The following is a 21,759-nucleotide window of genomic DNA, read 5'->3' on the forward strand; positions in this document are numbered from 1 at the left end:
GGAGTACATGCATTTCACGTGAAATGTTGTGGAGTAACACGATTCTGCGTCTCTGTGATTCGCAACCCATGAGATTAACATTTCGTAAAACACGCACCGCCGATACTGACTGCATATTTTACGTATAGTTTATGTGTAGCGATAAGACAGAAAACGTTTTAATTCGAATGTACGAGAAAGAACTTTGGCCACATCGGATGATGTTGCCGGAGATCAGCCGAACATTAACTTGGCTATTAACCCAATGCCCTGTACTTTGATAATAGCACAGGTCAAGGCTGTATCTTCGTTGAAACTGCTAGCCGTCAGGTTTGGATATCTTGACCTCTGTGTGGATTATACGATTAGCGTGTATGTATAAAAGCTGGTTACTCTTCCATTCAAAGTTCGTTATTGACTACAGTTCGGCCACAGAAGAAGTTGATCTCGGTTATTAAGATTCGTGACGACGTGAGTTTCAGTACTGAATTCGTAAGGCGTATTCAAAAGTCTTACTTCTGGTTGTCACGATGAAGATTTTCGTTGCATTTTTATTCGTTCACCTGATTGCTGGTGAGCCAACTTGTGAAACTATACGGCAAGACAAGCAGACTTGAACTCGATCGAATTTAGCTTTAACTTCGACGTATAACTGTGCGATATAGTTTTGAGCATCTCAGAATCATGTGACTGACGGTTCTAGCATCTAATTGGTTGAATACTATTCAAGTTTAAGCTGTCAACACTTCGTGATTTTTCAGTAGCTCGTAAAATAAGCCGTTTCAATATTTGGTTGTTGTTTGACCTTCACCTGTGATTCACTTTCATTTCGTAGACCATGTTTTGCTTTCGTTCCTATACGCTTCCACTCTGTTACAGGAATCTTATGTTCCGAGGCTACTAAACCAGAAAATGAACTACATCCAGAGATTCTTGTGGAATCGTACATCAACATGCTGAGCGCCCTCCGTTTTTACCGTTTGGATCATTTCGGTGAGGCCGTCAAGCAAGCCGTAATCGACAAGTGCAAGAAGAATGGTGGACCAAAGGCATTCGACGATGCCAAGGAAAGCCTGCTGAGCCTGCAAAATTCGATAGATTCCCTGATCAACGACACTGTGAATCAGGTTCGGCTTGTCGGCTTAGAATCATGGAACGGGCAGGAACAGATACCGAGACTTTGTGACACGTATATGACTGTCTTGAACCAGACGAAGTTAGCTCTAAATTCAGTCAGACCTTGTCTGGACGAAGCGGAACGCGCGGCTGCCAACCGCATGTACAACATAAGATTTGTAGGTGGGGATTTCTTCTGCGGGAACAACGGAAGTAACCTCATTTGTAAGTTTATTTACTACACATATCGTATGCATGGATCTTTTTTGTGGATATCGAAATGCCCTCATAAACATATGCACGTAGTTATAAAACTAAAGTGCTCGTTATAGAGTGTACTAATCTAGCAATAAACCGACTCTACTTTCGTCTTGGAAACCGAAAAATGTTAAAATGTGCACGAAAAATACCACTTCGTGGTTGGTTCCGAAGCTACGGCTCCGTGAAATTCATTCGCGTGGATGCAGAATTATTCTTGAAGGTACGCCACCAAAGGTTTAGATATAAAAATTGAGAAGGCCAAAAACGTTCATGCAGATCCACCAGGTTTCAACGTTTTCGAATTTAACCTGTTGTAAATTTGTATAACGTTGCCTTTTTTTGTCCAAGCATTTTACACGGCTCGTGGATTTGAGTGTATCACTAACCATCCTCAGAGAAACTGTTCGGTACAAATGCCGCCCCGTGATAATTCCGTCGTCACCGACGGCGTCCGGATTGCTGGTGCTCCATGGTCTTACGAAACATCCCAACCAAGCCTGAACGAATGCAGGTAAGTGAAATATCAGAAAATTGTTGCCGTTATACTATACTCCAGCAGCATATGCTGCAGTGAAAGTTTTGCTCAAAATTGACTTATCATTATCATAAATCGACCAACAGGAGTATTCGGACAATCAAAATCTGCACGGCCGAAAAATTGAGTGGATGCGAACAACCGGAACATGCCAATTTGATGAATTCTGTATATGATACTATCGAAAAAGCAGCAGGCTGTGAAAACATACTCAATGCCGAAGCATCCTCTGCGGCCTGAAGATGAGATGACTGCAAAGGTTGTAGGAGGAAGGTGGGATCTTTTCCATTTCGCAAGATTTTCAATGTAGATTTAGTGCAGTATGCAGAACACGTGAAGTGATATTTTGATCGATGGGCTTAGAATCTTGTGGAATACTTTATCAAACCGTCTATGTGGATGTAAAGGTATATATATATATATATATATATATATATATCCGTTGAAGTCCTATCGTCCTATCCTATATATATATATATATATATATAGAATTTTTTTGCATTTTTTACATTTACACACTATTTAATACATCGGATTTTTAACTTAAGTATATGTATAGGCTGTGTGTAAACCACAATTTATATTGAATAATATAAGAATATCCTATATATATATATATATATATATAGGATAGGACGATAGGACCTCAACGGATAATGTATGATAAATATCAATTATTTTCTGACGATCGATATTCGCCATGAATCTTACCCTAAAAAATCCCTTAATCATTTTGAGACGAAGAGCAGGATGCGCGTTACGACCGAGAAAGCAGGAATAACCCAGACGAGAAGCAGTGAGTTAAAACCGACGTGACGTGTCTCTTCGACGGAATTTGGTCATTCGAATTCCTTGGTATAGTTTATGATGTAAGGATCATATCCCGCATTGTAAAACGATCCGTAAATTAAGAGGCCATAAAACGGATGGGGCTGACTCTGAATGCTGGAGCTAATTTTCCATTTCACGTTGAGTCGAATGTCAATTAAAATCAGCATGATACAGTGAATAGGTATTAAACATAAGAAAATTTTTCAAGCAGCGAACAATTTATTATGAAAATCGAGGAAAAAGTATCTGTGAGAAAATCGCTGAAAGCCTCAACGTCGACTACAGTTTGCATGAAATGCACCAGATGCGAATCGCCTGACGTGAATATCTTGCGCTTTTCGAAGCTGGAAAGAATTCGCCGCACGTCCAGTCGCAGATTCACCTTCGGAATCTGAGCCGGCTGAACGGCCCAACTTCTAGTTCTTAACCCTGGTAAGAATATTCACGCAGACTTGATATTGATACCCGTCTTTTGCCGCCTTTTTTGTATTCCTTGGCAAATATCGAAAACTCGCAAATCACGAAAAGGTCGATTTTTTACACCCTCGATGAAGCCTCGGGTCAATATTATATACTATACATAGGTATATTCGCTGTCTTGCAGACCGATGCGTGATATAGGAAGAGAGAAAAAATAAAAAAGAAACCGTGTAAAACATAGTAGGTACAGACAAGTATGCGTACATCGCGTGCAAATTGGAATGCAGCCGGAGAAATGAATCGTGTGAAACAAACGACCAAACGAGACACATTTCTTATAAGCGTGTGTATTCGTGTTTGGTAAAAGTTTCGATATAAATAGTTGTAGTCTTTTCAAAGAGTAGCTTCAAATTCTGATGACCGAATCTTGGTAGTGAGAATACGATTCGAGACGCAGAGAATGAAACATTACATTTAATACATCTGAATATGTTCCCCACATGAAAGCAAGTATTTCGAATTCAGTCCAAAAAACTAGAGACAAGATATGATAAGTGAAAAGATATGAATACGAAAATACTAGACTCTTCTAACAGAGTATAATTTCAAAACCGCAATCTTGGAGGCGATTGTGAGTCGCTCATTCCGGATCAGGGGGTCGGTAAAGAAATTCCCAGGGTAACTTGAGAGAAAGAAGGTAGAAAATATTCGGCGGCCGAGCGAGTATCATCAAGGGGGAGAGATGGATAGATAGATGGATCGAGTTTATTATGCCATGACCCGCTTGGGCTTTAAGGCAAACAAAAAGGCGATCAGTGGAGGAACTTCAAAGATCGATGCAGGTAATTCTGATACATAGGTAGAGACATAGAATACGAGAACCGGATTGTACAATAGATCCAGTGATAGTAGTATAACATAACAAAATTATAACACAACAAAAAGGATATGTTACTGACCACCGGACCAGATAAAGTAAATAGATAGCTAACTAATAATAGATAGAGAGAGAGAGAGAGAGAGAGAGAGTGAGAGAGAGAGAGAGAATGAAGCCAGGCTTTTCAACCGCCTAAGAAATTAATTAAATAGTCGATTCAATTTCGGTAAACACAAATTGAATATTAATGGTCATTTGTAAACTTCACAGATGATTTTGAGCTTTGGGAATTCATTAACCATACCATAGTCGTCGGGGGATTGAAAATTCACCAAGGTTTTGCGATGAAAATGATCGTAGTGTGTTGCATATTCTACATGAAGAAAAAATAAATTATCAACCATAAAGCGATTGCGAGATCAAAATGCATAGTTTTTTTTCTGTGGGTACCCCATTTTATTTCTTTTTTTTCCGTACTCGAATTCAGGATCCTTTTAAATAATTTCTCTGTTCCAGTCCTGTTTCCTACAATTATTTCAACTCACATCCAAATGCACTGTAAATTATATTTGTGCGAATTCGCGATCATACGACGAACAGCGAATCCGTTACAATGATTGACAGCTTTGAAATATTAATAAACGCGAGTCTCACGGATGAATAAATTTATTCTATCACGTCTTGGGAGGCCGGCCGTTTCATTCCACAGACTCCACATCCAGGACCCTGAATCACACGATGGATATCCTCGTACCGCGACTCCCGAGCGCAAGGCGATTAAGTGGAAAAGCATACTAATTTCTTTCCGCCTTATCGGAGAGAAAGATTTCACCGACGTTACGGTAGTTCGAATCACCGGGTTCATCCCTCGCGTTGAATTCGTGGCTGAGTGTTGGCCCACTTCTTCCTGAGCCGGAATTTTTGAACCCTTCACGTGTAAATGTTCCCCCTCAACAATTAGTCTGATAATTATCATTCTCTACTCCAGCGGTCCGCGATCATGATCGTTGTTATGACTAATACAATACCCGTACGTGTCCGTGTGATGGATTGTGAGCGTGTAGGTACGGAAATTCCAACCAAAGTTGGCGGAAATGGAATGGCAGATTCAGAGGAAACGCAAAATGAGCATAAGATGTGTCTTCGCCACCTCAGTGACGCGATGACGCTACCAGAAGATCCATCACACGACTCACGAGAACCTGGCTTCTAAGCACTTTCTGGAGTTCCATCGGCACCCGTTATTTTCGTGCAATACAAACATCATGCCGTGCGAGTTTGGTATTTGAGACGTCTGTAATGCAATGATTGCGAGAGGACGATTTTCGACAGCCGGGTTATTCGGCGACCCCGCGAATCTCGCCCCAACGAAATCTCCCGTCAATTTCATCGACACTCATCTCCCGCGTATTCCGACACGGCAATCATTCATTCGCTTTCGATACACGGACGGCCGTCATTACTGCGCGGGTTTACTCGACCAGCAAAATCCACCGATAGTACGACCCCGATTTCGTCCAAGGTCGAATGCGCCGCCGATCGCGAAGCGAGTCGAACGATTCTGACGGGTTTTTCCTCCCGGCAGCTACGCTGACATTTTTTTCTCCATTGACGTGACAGGCAGCACTCGTTGAAAAGTATATCTGTAGTTACTCTTACGCGCGTTGTTCCAGAAAGTCAAACATTTTAGTTATTTCAAACAAATATGGTAATATTTTACTCGAGACGTGATGACGTGAATGCTAAAAATGAAAAATGCGTCCTAGAATATTTCTGTCAATGTTGAATAAGTTGTACGGAAAATTATACGACAGATATCGTAAAGTTTGGCGAAGGTTATCAAAAAAATGGTCTCTTGATAATTCCTCTTATGAAAGATCGTTAAGGCGGGGGGTAAGGTTTTCTGCGTAAAAAAAACCAATTTTCTTGTGATTTTTTTTTAAAAGTTTGGATTGAGCAAAATTTAGTCAAACCTTTTGCGCATTATTAGGTATACTTTCAAAAATATTCTGTAATTTTTTCATGCGGAAATATTCAAAAACAAGCCGCTGACGGAACTTGCCCCAGAACGTCTCAGAAAAAGAACAATTTGCGGTCTTCACTATGTCTCGGTCGGAAGTTATCCTATATCAAAAACCATTAGAATTTAGTCAAAATATCATCAAATCTTCCCCCCAACGTTCTTTGATTATTGTTTTATATCATTCAAAAATTTTTGGCGGCCATCTAAAGTGTAAACTGCTATTTTTCACGAAAAATCCCGCCATTTCGTGGGTGGGAAACCCCCTTAATGTGAAAAAAAAAATTTCAACTACACGTTGGTGGGGGGTATTTTATATGTAGAAAATGTGTACCATGTTTGAAATGAATCGGTCAAGTAGTTTTCAAATGGCAGTGAACACGGACTTTGGAAAAGTAGTTTTTAGAGAAAATCACAAGCGCACGATCGAACGTCCAACGACAAACTGAAGCTCGTCTCTCGTTTTCAAATATTGTATAGTGTATAATATATACATACAAGAATAAAATATGTCTTTATGGCTTTACTTACCTGTCTTTACTGAATAAAATATTCTCGAAACGGAATAATGAACCAGAACGATAAAAGTAAATAACCTGTATACCTGCTGTCAGAGCTATAGTGTTGAAGGGCGGGAGAATAACTAGACAATAACCAAGAGTTTTGCTCAGATTGACTTGAAATTTTGGAAATCTATTCTTGAAATGTTTATAAATGAGATGAGCCAAAAAAAAATTCGTTTTTTCGAAACTGCAAAACCGTACCCCCCCCCCCCCCCCCCCCTCAAGCCTCAAACTTCTCAATCCCAGCTATCACCCCCAACTGATACGCGTGTATTAACCTCGCGACTTATCAATCTTGACTCACTTGCTTCTTGGAATTTGAACCGTGACGTCGATATTTGTGGGGATCCAAAAAAATTTCCATGATCAATGTACACTGTCAATCACAAAATTGTGTTGAAATATTTGTCAACTCTGGCAACTTTGGATCTGCGGATTGTGGACTGACAATTGATTAAAAGACGTAGTATAGTGAAAATGAAGGAGATAAGCTCAGTCCAGAATTTTGTCGTCACTCCCTCGAAAACGATTGCATTTAGAAGTGAAAATAAAAATTACCACCATGAGATACGCGAGATACTGATTTTGTCGAATAATAATACACTATGTAACAAGGAAATAAAGTCGAGTTTTTTTCCTGGGTTGATTAAGGGACTTTATTTCCGACTCAATTTTTGCCGCAATATTTGTTTGAAAATTGGGACTTTTGAATTCGGTACATATTTCCCGCAAATCCGTCTTAGGGAGAAACATACCACTTTCATCGCGCTTTTGAGGTCAAATAAGTTAATTCTATGGTCCAGTAGAGCATAAAGTTGGTAATCTACTTTTCATCGACTGAACCGGAAATACATTTTCTGCTCGAATTGTACATCAATGCAAAGGCTACCATTCAAGGACAATACTAAGGCCGTGAGTTCCTATATCGCAGGATTCTCCAGTCGTGGAGGATTAAAAAGCTTACCAAGCTTGATACGACGATCATCTCATTGACACTTCATCATTGATGTGAGCTGATAAAAAAATTATCAATTCATGAATTTATCGCAGAGAAAATCTCAAATGTCAGCCCGAAGTGCGCTGCAATATCTTTCGCTGCGCAGTGGTGTTTGTCACATGAATGAAAGCGGAAACGAACATTGAAGACCGTGAGGAAAACAAACATTATCCAGAACTTGACCCAGGAAAGCATTTAAAATCAATGATCCAAGTTTCTGCTCAGCATCGTAAGTCTCGGAGTGACAATTCATACCTCTATCGAAGAACACGAGTACATGCATTTCACGTGAAATGTTGTTGAGTAACACGATTCTGCGTCTCTGTGATTCGCAATCCACAAGTCTGACATTTCGTAAAACACGCACCGCCGACACTAACTGCATATTTTACGTATAGTTGACGTGTAGCGATAAGACAGAAAACGTTTTAATTCGAATGTACGAGAAAGAACTTTGGCCACATCGGGTGATGTTGCCGGAGATCAAACGAACATTGACTTGGCTGTTAATCCGATGCCCTGTACTTTGATAATAGCACAGGTCAAGGCTGTATCTTCGTTGAAACTGCTAGCCGTCAGGTTTGGATATCTTGACCTCTGTGTGGATTATACGATTAGCGTGTATGTATAAAAGCTGGTTACTCTTTAATTCAAAGTTCGTTATTGACTACAGTTCGGCCACAGAAGAAGTTGATCTCGGTTATTAAGATTCGTGACGACGTGAGTTTCAGTACTGAATTCGTAAGGCGTATTCAAAAGTCTTACTTCTGGTTGTCACAATGAAGATTTTCGTTGCATTTTTATTCGTTCACCTGATTGCTGGTAAGCCAACTTGTGAAACTATACGGCAAGACAAGCAGACTTGAACTCGATCGAATTTAGCTTTAACTGCGACGTATAACTGTGCGGTATAGTTTTGAGCATCTCAGAATCAAGTGACTGACGGTTCTAGCATCTAATCTATTGAATACTATTAAAGTTTAAGTTATCAACATTCGTGATTTTTCACTAGCTAGTAAAATAAGCCGTTCCAATATTTGGTTGTTGTTTCACCTTTACCTGTGATTCACTATCATTTCGTAGACCATGTTTTGCTCTCGTTCCTATACGCTTTTACTCTGTTACAGGAATCTTATGTTCCGAGGCTACCAAACCAAAAAATGCACTATATCCAGAGATTCTTGTGGAAACGTACATCGACATGCTGAGAGCCCTTCGTTTATACCATTTGAATGATTTTGATGAGGCCGTCAAGCAAGCCGTAATCGACAAGTGCAAGAAGAATGGTGGACCAAAGGCATTCGACGATGCCAAGGAAAGCCTGCTGGGCCTGCAAAATTCGATAGATTCCGTGATCAACGACACTGTGAATCAGGTTCAGCTTGTCGGCTCAGAATCATGGAACGTGCAGGAACAGATACCGAGACTTTGTGACACGTATATGACTGTCTTGAACCAGACGAAGCCAGCTCTAAATTCAGTCAGACCTTGTCTGGACGAAGCGGAACGCGCGGCTGCCAACATCATGTACAACATGAGATTTGTAGCTGGGGATTTCTTCTGTGGGAACAACGGAAGTAACCTTATTTGTAAGTTCATTTACTACACATATCGTATGCATGGATCTTTTTTGTGGATATCGAAATGCCCTCATAAACATATGCACGTAGTTATAAAACTAAAGTGCTCGTTATAGAGTGTACTAATCTAGCAATAAACCGACTCTACTTTCGTCTTGGAAACCGAAAAATGTAAAAGTGTGCATGAAAAATATCACTTCTTGGTTGGTTCCGAAGCTACGGCTCCGTGAAATTCATTCGCGTGGATGCAGAATTATTCTTGAAGGTACGCCACCAAAGGTTTGAATAAAAAAATTGAGAAGGCGAAAAACGATTATGCAAATCCACCAGATTTCAACGTTTTCGAATTATTTAACCTGTTGTAAATTTGTATAACATTGTCTTTTTTTGTTCAAGCATTTTACACGGCTCGTGGATTTGAGTGTATCGCTAACCTTCCTCGGAGAAGATGTTCGGTACAAATGCCGCCCCGTGATAATTCCGTCGTCACCGACGGCGTCCGGATGGCTGGTGCTCCATGGTCTTACGAATCATCCCACCCAGGCCTGGACGAATGCAGGTAAGTGAAAGATCAGAAAATTGTCGCCGTTATATTATTCTCCAGCAGCATATGCTGCAGTGAAAGTTTTGCTCAAAATTGACTGATCATTATCATAAATCGACCTACAGGACTCTGCGGACAATGAAAATCTGCACGGCCGAAAAATTGAGTGGATGCGAACAACCGGATCCTGCCAATTTGATGAATTCTGTATTTGATGCTGTTGAAAAAGCAGCAGGCTGTGAAAACATACTCAATGCCGAAGCATCCTCTGCGGCCTGAGGATGAGATGACTGCAAAGGCTGTGGGAGGAAGGTGGGACCTTCCCCATTTCGCAAGATTTTCAATATAGATTTAGTGCAGTATGCAGAACACGCAAAGTGATAGTTTGATCGATGGGCTTCGAATCTTGTGGAATACTTTATCAAACCGTCTGTGTGTATGTAAAGGAATATATATATATATACGATAGGACCTTAACGGATAATGTATGATAAATATCAATTATTTTCTGACGATCGATATTCGCCATGAATCTTACCCTGAAAAATCCCTCGACCATTTTGAGACAAAGATCAGGCTGCGCGTTACGACCGAGAAAGCAGGAATAACCCAGACGAGAAGCAGTGAGTCAAAACCGACGTGACGTGTCTCTTTGACGGAATTTCGTCATTTGAATTCCTTGGTATAGTTTATGACGTAAAGTTCACATCCCTCATTGAAAAACGATCCGTAAATTGAGAGGCCATAAAACGGATGGGGGGGCTGACTCTGAATTCTAGAGCTAATTTTCCACTTCACGTTAAGTCGAATGTCAATTAAAATCAGCATGATGCAGTGAATAGATATTAAACATAAGAAAATTTCACAAGCAGCGAACAATTTTTCATGAAAATCGGGAAAAAAGAATGTATAAGAAAATCGGTGAAAGCCTCAACGTCGACTACAGTTTGCATGAAATGCACCAGATGCGAATCGCCTGACGTGAATATCTTGCGCTTTTCGAAGCTGGAAAGAATTCTCCGCACGTCCAGTCGCAGATTCACCTTCGGAATTTGAGCCGGCTAAACGGCCCAACTTCTAGTTCTCAACCCTGGTAAGACGATCCACGCAGACTTGCTATTGATACCCGCCTTTTGCCGCCTTTTTTGTATTCCTTGGTAAATATCGAAAACTCGCAAATCACGAAAAGGTCGATATTTTACACCCTCGATGAAGCCTAGGGTCAATATTATATACTATACATAGGTATATTCGCTGTCTTGCAGACCGATGCGTGATATAGGAAGAGAGAAAAAATAAAAAAGAAACCGTGTAAAACATAGTAGGTACAGACAAGTATGCGTACATCGCGTGCAAATTGGAATGCAGCGGAGAAATGAATCGTGTGAAACAAACGACTAAGCGAGACACATTTCTCATAAGCGTGTGTATTCGTGTTTGGTAAAAGTTTCGATATAAATAGTTGAAGTCTTTTCAAAGAGTAGCTGCAAATTCTGATGACCGAATCTTGGTAGTGAGAATACAATTCGAGACGTACAGAATGAAACATTTCGTTTCATACATTTGAATATGGTCCAGGTCCAGGAAATACATGAAAGCAAGTATTTCGAATTCAGTCTAAAAAACTAGACACAAGATATGATAAGTGAAAAGATATGAATACGAAAATACAAGACTCTTCTAACAGAGTATGATTTCAAAACCGCAATCTTGGAGGCGATTGTGAGTCACTCATTCCAGATAGAGGGGTCAGTAAAGAAATTCCCGGGGTAACTTGAGAGATAGAAGGTAGAAGGGGGAGAGATAGATAGATAGATGGATCGAGTTTATTATGCCATGACCCGCTTGGGCTTTAAGGCAAACAAAAAGGCGATCAGTGGAGGAACTTCAAAGATCGATGCAGGTAATTTTGATACATAGGTAGAGACATAGAATACAAGAACCGGATTGTACAATAGATCCAGTGATAGTAGTATAACATAACAAAAGTATAACACAATAAAAAGGATATGTTACTGACCACCGGACCAGATAAAGTAAATAGATAGCTAACTAATAATGGACAGAGAGAGAGAGAGAGAGAGAGAGAGAGAGAGAGAGAGAGAGAGAGAGAGAGAGAGAGAGAGGGAGAGAGGAGAGGGAGAGGGAGAGGGAGAGGGGAGAGGGAGAGGGAGAGGGAGAGGGAGAGGGAGAGGAGAGGGAGAGGGAGAGGGAGAGGGAGAGGGAGGAGGAGAGGGAGAGAGGGAGAGGGAGAGGGAGAGGGAGAGGGAGAGGGAGAGGGAGAGGAGGGAGAGAGAGGGAGAGGGAGAGGGAGAGGGAGAGAGGGAGGAGAGGGAGGGAGAGGGAGAGGGAGAGGGAGGAGAGGAGAGGGAGAGGGAGAGGGAGAGGGGAGAGGGAGAGGGAGAGGGAGAGGGAGAGGGAGAGGGAGAGGGAGAGGGAGAGGGAGAGGGAGAGGGAGAGAGATTTAGATTTAGATTTATTTTAATTTTATGCCGTGGCCCGTAGGAGCCAATGGGCAAGTTGAACAGAGACAGAGAAAATAGAATATAAATAAAATATAAAATAAAATAAAATAAAATAGAATATCTCAATAGTATAAACATAAACAGGAAACTATTTAATACATATAATACTATATAGACATAAGTAGGAAAAGAAAATAGAGAGGTACATTTGTGACATTTATGGAGGGCAATGTAACAAGATAACAAAAAATACTTATAATTACGATAATGAGTAGGGATGAACGGGGATATGAAATGATGATGGGTAATCTGTAGTTTCAGAGAATGGCATCAGGAATAGAAGAGATAGAGCCGCAATCCAATCCAACGAGGGTAGATTCAGATGACTTCGACGTTAGTCAGGTGCGATGCGAGAGTAGTTGAAGATCGGCCTCAGATTTTATCAGGATGTGATCAGAGGACGCATCCCGCTTGACGTATACCAATCCATTTCGAGTCCAGATGAAGCGATAGCCTCTCTCCTTGGCATAGGCTCTCACCTTTCCTAAAAATTTGGAAAGAGTAGGGGGCAGATGCTCGTTGATGAAGATAGGAGTCCGGAGCTGATCGTGCGGCAAGCCAAGCTGATTTGCATAAATGGGTCCTTTAGCTCTTTTGGCGGCAAGTAGGCGATTTCGACATTGGACGGATCTGAGTTTGCAGAGAATCAATCGGGGTTTATTGGAATTCAATGTGCTTTTGATGCGCCCAATCTCCAGAACATCGGTAGGCGGCACGTCGACAGAGAGTTGGGTTGTAAGGGCGCCAAATGTAGCCAAGAGGTCCTCGCCTTCTAGCTCGGGAACTGCAGAGATAATTAAATCGCTATTTAAAGAGTTTCGCTCCAGAGACGCCAGCCTGTCCGTCAGATTAGTGTTGCACAGTTGTAGCTCAGTATTTGATGTCACTAGGCGGGTGATCTCGGTCGCCTGTGATTTACTAGTATCCTCGAGGTCTTCGATACGAGCACTAAGAAGTGCATTTTTGCTTGTGAGATCCTCTACTTTTGCCGTAAGGCTGCTGAACATCTCAGTTGTGGATTTAGAAAGCTGATCAAACTTGGATGTCAAAGATTCCAATTTAGCTGGCAGCAAGGTCAGACCATCGATTTTAGTCAAGAGCTCTGCGAACTCTCGAGCACGGGAATGCGAATTTTCCTCTAAACCTTTCACTTTAGTAGAAAGTTCACCAACCTTATCAGGCAAGGTTACCAACTTATCAAGTTTCGCATTGATAGCTAACGAGTGCTTCGAAGAGGCTTCAATAGCTGCAAGGAGCGTTTCGAGCGAAGGCGAACCTGTGGGAGGAACTGGAAGCGGTGCAGGTGTGCCGACCTCAGGCAGAGAAGTAACAGCTCCAGCGGTATCGACGGAGCAGGGAGCAGCCGGTGTGGAGTATGTGGCTGCAGCTTGGGCCGTGCAAAACTTGCATCTTGCAGCCGGTCTACCATTAGCCTTTGTAACTTTCGTCGCTTGGGCGCAACTGGGATGGAAATAACCAAGGCATTTGTAGCAACAGATAGGTGTTTTGACATCCTTTTTGCATCCTTTGCAAAATCTTGTTGCTGCCTGTGCAGAAGTCTCGGTATTGTCGTCGGACATGATAAGGCTGATGTGTATAGAGTGGAGAGAGTCAGGCGGATTTACACGTGACGACGTGAAGAACGGGTTAGAAAGAAAGTAAACAAATACGCTATGGCGATAATAGAGTGTGCTAATCCTTAGAGATCAAAGATCACAATAGCACAGACACAACCACGCACTGACACACTACGTTTGCACATGTACACCAGCTAGAATTTGAAAATTGTAAAAGTCGGTAATAAATGCAATGTATGCACACTAGAACTGAACACTGACAGTATTGAAGGGAACGGAGGCGATTTCACTATAACTTGTCCATAGGTGAATAATAGAAAATTTGATTGAAAGGTGACAGAGAGAGTTTGACTGAGGAGGCGAAATTTACGTGACAGTTGACGTTGACAGTTCCAGAGAGAGAGAGAGAGAGAGAGAGAGAGAGAGAGAGAGAGAGAGAGAATGAAGCCAGGCTTTTCAACCGCCTAAGAAATTAATTAAATAGTCGATTTAATTTCGGTAAACACAAATTGAATATTAATAGTCATTTGTAAACTTCACAGATTATTTTGAGCTTTGGGAATTCATCAACCATACCATAGTCGTCGGGGGATTGAAAATTCACCAAGGTTTTGCGATGAAAATGATCGCTGTGTGTTGTATATTCTACATGAAGAAAAAATAAATTATCAACCATAAAGCGATTGCGAGATCAAAATGCATAGTTTTTTTTCTGTGGGAACCCCATTTTATTTTATTTTTTTCCGTACTCGAATTCAGGATCCTTTTAAATAATTTCTCTGTTCCAGTCCTGTTTCCTTCAATGATTTCAACTCACATCAAAATGCACTGTAATTTATATTTGTGCGAATTCGTGATCATACGACGAACAGCGAATCCGTTACAATGATTGACAGCTTTGAAATATTAATAAACGCGAGTCTCACGGAATAATAAATTTATTTCATCACGTCTTGGGAGGCCGGCCGTTTCATTCCTGGACTCCACATCCAGGACCCTGAACCACACGATGTATATCCTCGTACCGCGACTCACGAGCGCAAGGCGATTGAGAGGAAAAGCTTTCTAATTTCTTTCCGCCTTATCGGAGAGAAAGATTTCACCGACGTTAGGATAGTTCGAATCACCGGGTTCATCCCTCGCGTTAAATTTGTGGCTGAGTGTTGGCCCACTTCTTCCTGAGCCGGAATTTTCGAACCCTTCACGTGTAAGTGTTCCCCCTCAACAATTAGTCTGATAATTATCATTCTCTACTCCAGCGGTCCGCGATCATGATCGTTGTTATGACTAATACAATACCCGTACGTGTCCGTGTGATGGATTGTGAGCGTGTAGGTACGAAAATTCCAACCATAGTTGGCGGAAATGAAATGGCAGATTCAGAGGAAACGCAAAATGAGCATAAGATGTGTCTTCGCCACCTCAGTGACGCGATGACGCTACCGGAAGATCCATCACACGACTCACGAGAACCTGGCTTCTAAGCACTTTCTGGAGTTCCATCGGCACCCGTTATTTTCGTGCAATACAAACATCATACCGTGCGAGTTTGGTATTTGAGACGTCTGTAATGCAATGATTGCGAGAGGACGATTTTCGACAGCCAAGTTATTCGGCGACCCCGCGAATCTCGCCCCAACGAAATCTCCCGTCAATTTCATCGACACTCATTTCCCGCGTATTCCGACACGGCAATCATTCATTCGCTTTCGATACACGGACGGCCGTCATTACTGCGCGGGTTTACTCGACCAGCAAAATCCACCGATAGTACGACCCCGATTTCGTCCAAGGTCGAATGCGCCGCCGATCGCGAAGCGAGTCGAACGATTCTGACGGGTTTTTCCTCCCGGCAGCTACGCTGACATTTTTTTCTTCATGAACGTGACAGGCAGCACTCGTTGAAAAGTATATCTGTAGTTACTCTTACGCGCGTTGATCCAGAAAGTCAAACATTCTAGTTATTTCAAACAAATATGGTAATATTTTACTCGAGACGTGATGGCGTGGATGCTAAAACTGAAAAATGCGTCCTAGAATATTTCTGTCAGTGTTGAATAAGTTGTACGGAAAATCATACGACAGATGTCGTAAAGTTTGGCGAAGGTTATCAAAATAATAGTCTCTTGATAACTCCTTTCATGAAAAATCGTTAAGGGGGGAGGGGGGGGGGGGGGGAAGGTTTTCAGCGTGAAAAAAAATCAATTTTTTAGTGAATTTTTTTTAAAAGTATGGATTGAGCAAAATTTAGTCAAACCTTTAGTGCATTATTAAGTATACTTTTAAAAATATTCTGTAATTTTTTGATGCGGAAATATTCAAAAACAAGCCGGTGACAGAACTTGCCACAGAACGTCTCAGAAAGAGAACAATTTGCGGTCTTCACTATGTCTCGGTCGGAAGTTATCCTGTACCAAAAACCATTAGTATTTAGTCAAAATATCATCAAATCCTCCCCACAACGTTCTTCGATTATTGTTTTTTATCATTTAAAAATTTTTGGCGGCCATCTAAAGTGTAAACTGCTATTTTTCACGAAAAATCCCGCCATTTCGTGGGTGGGAAACCCCCTTGATGTGAAGAAAAAAATTTCAAAGACACATTGGGGGGAGGTATTTTATATGTAGAAAATGTGTACCATGTTTGAAATGAATCGGTCAAGTAGTTTTCAAATGGCAGTAAACACGGACTTTGAAAAAGTAGTGTTGAGAAAAATCACAAGCGCACGATCGAACGTCCAACGACAAACTGACGCTCGTCTCTCGTTTTAAAATATTGTACAGTGTATAATATATGCATACAAGAATAAAATATGTCTTTATGGCTTTACTTACCTGTCTTTACTAAATAAAATATTCTCGAAACGGAATAATGGACCAGAACGATAAAAGTAAATAACCTGTATACCTGCTGTCAGAGCTATAGTGTTGAAGGGCGGGAGAATAACTAGACAATAACTTCAAGAGTTTTGCTCGGATCGACTTGAAATTTTGGAAATATATTCTTGAAATGTTTATAAATAAAATAAGCCGAAAAAAAATTCGAGTTTTCGAAACTGCAAAACCGTCCCCCCCCCCCCCCCCCCCTTTCCCTCAAGCCTCAAACTTCACCATCCCAGCTATCACCCCCAACTGATACGCGTGTATTAACCTCGCGACTTATCAATCTTGACTCACTTGCTTCTTGGAATTTGAACCGTGACGTCGATATTTGTGGGGATCCAAAAAAATTTCCATGATCAATGTACACTGTCAATCACAAAATTCTGTTTAAACATTTGTCAACTCTGGCAACTTTGAATCTGCAGATCGTGGACTGATAATTGATTCAAAGACGTAGAATAGTGAAAATAAAGGAGATAAGCTTAGTCCAGAATTTCGTCATCACTCCCTCGAAAACGATTGGATTTAGAAGTGAAAATGAAAATTACCACCATGAGATATGCGAGATACTGATTTTGTCAAATAATAATACACTATGTAACAAGGAAATAAAGTCGAGTTTTTTCCTGGGTTAAATATGGGGCTTTATTTCCGACTCAATTTTTGCCGCAATATTTGTTTGAATATTGGGACTTTTGAATTTGATACATATTTCCCGCAAATCCGTCTTAGGGAGAAACATACCACTTTCATCGCGCTTTTGAGGTCAAATAAGTTAATTCTATGGTCAAGTAGAGCATAAAGTTAGTAATCTACTTTTCATCGACTAAACCGAAAATACATTTTCTACTCGAATTGTACATCAATGCAAAGGCTACCATTCAAGGGCAATACTGAGGCCGTGAGTTCCTATATAGCAAGATTCTCCAGTCGTGAAGATTTAAAAAGCTTACCAAGCTTTATACGACGATCATCTCATTGACACTTCATCATTGATGTGAACTGATGAAAAAATTATCAATACATGAATTTATCGCAGAAAAAATCTCAAATGTCAGCCCGAAGTGCGCTGCAATACCTTTCGCTACACAGTGGTGTTTGTCACATGAATGAAACCGGAAACGAACATTGACGACCGTGAGGAACACAAACATTATCCAGAACTTGACCCAGGAAAGCATTTAAAATCAATCATCCAAGTTTCTGCTCAGCATCGTAAGTCTCAGAATGACAATTCATACCTCTATCGAAGAACACGAGTACATGCATTTCACGTGAAATGTTGTGGAGTAACACGATTGTGCGTCTCTGTGATTCGCAACCCATGAGTTTAACATTTCGTAAAACACGCACCGCCGACAGTGACTGCATATTTTACGTATAGTTTATGTGTAGCGATAAGACAGAAAACGTTTTAATTCGAATGTACGAGAAAGAACTTTGGCCACATCGGATGATGTTGCCGGAGATCAAACGAACATTAACTTGGCTGTTAATCCGATGCCCTGTAAATTGATAATAGCATAGGTCAAAGCTGTATCTTCGTTGAAACTGCTAGCCGTCAGGTTTGGATATCTTGACCTCTGTGTGGATTATACGATTAGCGTGTATGTATAAAAGCTGGTTACTCTTCCATTCAAAGTTCGTTATTGACTACAGTTCGACCATAGAAGAAGTTGGTCTCGGTTATTAAGATTCGTAACGACGTGAGTTTCAGTACTGAATTCGTGAGGCGTAGTCGAGAGTCTTACTTCTGGCTGTCACAATGAAGATTTTCGTTGCATTTTTATTCGTTCACCTGATTGCTGGTAAGCCAACTTGTGAAACTATACGGCAAGACAAGCAGACTGGAACTCGATCGAATTTAGCTTTAACTTCGACGTATAACTGTGCGATATAGTTTTGAGCATCTCAGAATCAAGTGACTGACGGTTTTCTAGCATCTAATCTATTGAATACTATTCAAGTTTAAGTTATCAACATTCGTGATTTTTTACTAGCTAGTAAAATAAGCTGTTCCAATATTTGGTTGTTGTTTCACCTTCACCTGTGATTCACTTTCATTTCGTAGATTATGTTTTGCTTTCGTTCCTATACGCTTCCACTCTGTTACAGGAATCTTATGTTCCGAGGCTACTAAACCGAAAAATGCACTACATCCAGAGATTCTTGTGGAATCGTACATCAACATGCTGAGAGCCCTTCGTTTATACCGTTTGGATGATCTCGGTGAGGCCGTCAAGCAAGCCGTAATCGACAAGTGCAAGAAGAATGGTGGACCAAAGGCATTCGACGATGCCAAGGAAAGCCTGCTGAGCCTGCAAAATTCGATAGATTCCCTAATCAACGACACTGCAAATCAGGTTCTGCTTGTCGGCTCAGAATCATGGAACGCGCAGGAACAGATACCGAGACTTTGTGACACGTATATGACTGTCTTGAACCAGACGAAGTTAGCTCTAAATTCAGTCAGACCTTGTCTGGACGAAGCGGAACGCGCGTCTGCCAACATCGCGTACAACATGATATTTGTAGGTGGGGATTTCTTCTGCAGGAACAACGGAAGTAACCTTATTTGTAAGTTCATTTAATACACATATCGTATGCATGGATCTTTTTTGTGGAGATTGAAATGCCCTCACAAACATATGCACGTAGTTATGAAACTAAACTGCTCGCTATAGAGTGTACTAATCTAGCAATAAACCGACTCTACTTTCGTCTTGGAAACCGAAAAATGTAAAAATGTACATGAAAAATATCACTTCTTGGTTGGTTCCAAAGCTACGGCTCCGTGAAATTCATTCGCGTAAATGCAGAATTATTCTTGAAGGTACGCCACCAAAGGTTTAAATATAAAAATTGAGAAGGCGAAAAGCGATTATGCAAATCCAACAGGTTTCAACGTTTTCGAATTATTTAACCTGTTGTAAATTTGTATAACGTTGTCTTTTTTTGTCCAAGCATTTTACACGGCTCGTGGATTTGAGTGTATCGCTAACCTTCCTCGGAGAAAATGTTCGGTAGAAATGCCGCCCCGCGATATTCCCGTCCTCACCGACGGCGTGCGGATTGCTGGTGTTCCATGGTCTTACGAACCATCCCACCCAAGCCTGCGCGAATGCAGGTAAGTGAAAGATTAGAAAATTGTTGCCGTTATACTATACTCCAGCAGCATATGCTGCAGTGAAAGTTTTGCTCAACATTGACTGGTCATTATCATAAATCGACCTACAGGACTCTGCGGACAATCAAAATCTGCACGGCCGAAAGATTGAGTGGATGCGCACAACCGGAACCTGCCAATTTGATGAATTCTGTATTTGATACTACTGAAAAAGCAGGAGGCTGTGAAATCAAACTCAATGCCGAAGCATCCTCTGCGGCCTGAGGATGAGATGACTGCAAAGGCTGTAGGAGGAAGGTGGGACCTTCCCCATTCCGCAAGATTTTCAATGTAGATTTAGTGCAGTATGCACTATATATATGTAAATATATATATATACCTTTACATACACATAGACGGTTTAATAAAGTATTCCACAAGATTCCAAGCCCATCGATCAAAATATCACTTCACGTGTTCTGCATACTGCATATATATATATATATATATATATGTATATATATACATGAAAATATATATATACGATAGGACCTCAATGGATAATGTATGATAAATATCGATTATTTTCTGACGATCGATATTCGCCATGAATCTTACCCTGAAACATCCCTCGATCATTTTGAGACGAAGAGCAGGCTGCGCGTTACGACCGAGAAAGCAGGAATGACCCAGACGAGAAGCAGTGAGTTAAAACCGACGTGACGTGTCTCTTTGACGGAATTTCGTCATTCGAATTCCTTGGTATAGTTTATGACGTAAGCATCATATCCCGCATTGTAAAACGAACCGTAAATTGAGAGGCCATAAAACGGATGGGGGGGCTGACTCTGAATTCTAGAGATAATTTTCCATTTCACGTTGAGTCGAATGTCAATTAAAATCAGCATGATACCGTGAATAGGTATTGAACATAAGAAAATTTCACAAGCAGTGAACAATTTTTCATGAAAATCGGGGAAAAAGTATGTATAAGAAAATCGGTGAAAGCCTCAACGTCGACTACAGTTTGCATGAAATGCACCAGATGCGAATCGCCTGAGGTGAATATCTTGCGCTTTTCGAAGCTGGAAAGAATTCTCCGCACGTCCAGTCGCAGATTCACCTTCGGAATCTGAGCCGGCTGAACGGCCCAACTTCTAGTTCTTAACCCTGGTAAGACTATTCACGCAGACTTGATATTGATACCCGCCTTGTGCCGCCTTTTTTGTATTCCTTGGCAAATATACCGCCCGGATCGGAAACTCGCAAATCACGAAAAGGTCGATTTTTTAAACCCTCGATGAAGCCTCGGGTCAATATTATATACCATACATAGGTATATTCGCTGTCTTGCAGACCGATGCGTGATATAGGAAGAGAGAAAAAACAAAAAGAAGCCGTGCAGAACATAGTAGGTACAGACAAGTATGCGTACATCGCTTGCGAATCGGAGTGCAGACGGAGAAATGAATCGTGTGAAACAAACGACTAAACGAGACATATTTCGTATAAGCGTGTGTATTCGTGATTGGTAAAAGTTTCGATATAAATAGTTGAAGTCTTTTCAAAGAGTAGCTTCAAATTCTGATGACCGAATCTTGGTAGTGAGAATACGATTCGAGACGCAGAGAATGAAACATTACATTTAATACATCTGAATATGTTCCCCACATGAAAGCAAGTATTTCGAATTCAGTCCAAAAAACTAGAGACAAGATATGATAAGTGAAAAGATATGAATACGAAAATACTAGACTCTTCCAACAGAGTATAATTTCAAAACCGCAATCTTGGAGGCGATTGTGAGTCGCTCATTCGGGATCGAGGGGTCGGTAGAGAAATTTCAGCGGTAACTTGAGAGAAAGAAGGTGGAAAATATTCGGCGGCCGAGCGAGTATCATCAAGGGGGAGAGATGGATAGATAGATGGATCGAGTTTATTACGCC

At 41.0% G+C, this 21,759-nt stretch overlaps 2 protein-coding genes across 20 annotated transcripts in view; one reads left to right on the plus strand and one right to left on the minus strand.

Annotated features, from left to right (window-relative positions):
- Positions 1–21,759, minus strand: part of LOC124181203 (pleckstrin homology domain-containing family G member 5) — a 185,482-nt gene that overhangs the window by 63,776 nt on the left and 99,947 nt on the right. The gene's annotated exons all lie outside the window — the stretch shown is intronic.
- Positions 453–20,192, plus strand: LOC124181208. Of its 7 annotated transcripts, none has more exons than XM_046567541.1 (4): positions 453–552; positions 859–1,320; positions 1,705–1,867; positions 1,978–2,253. In XM_046567541.1, the coding sequence occupies exons 1-4, from the start codon at positions 510–512 to the stop codon at positions 2,129–2,131; spliced, it is 822 nt and encodes a 273-aa protein (XP_046423497.1). In that variant the 5' UTR covers positions 453–509; the 3' UTR covers positions 2,132–2,253. The 7 variants fall into 7 exon arrangements, with proteins under 7 accessions (XP_046423497.1, XP_046423495.1, XP_046423498.1 ...); XM_046567539.1 differs by lacking the exons at positions 859–1,320; positions 1,705–1,867; positions 1,978–2,253 and adding exons at positions 8,727–9,188; positions 9,576–9,738; positions 9,849–10,242 and having other exon boundaries at positions 469–552; XM_046567542.1 differs by lacking the exons at positions 453–552; positions 859–1,320; positions 1,705–1,867; positions 1,978–2,253 and adding exons at positions 8,279–8,421; positions 8,727–9,188; positions 9,576–9,766; positions 12,371–12,381.

The sequence above is a fragment of the Neodiprion fabricii genome, chromosome 4, assembly GCF_021155785.1.
Source record: "Neodiprion fabricii isolate iyNeoFabr1 chromosome 4, iyNeoFabr1.1, whole genome shotgun sequence".
Lineage (NCBI taxonomy): Eukaryota > Metazoa > Arthropoda > Insecta > Hymenoptera > Diprionidae > Neodiprion > Neodiprion fabricii.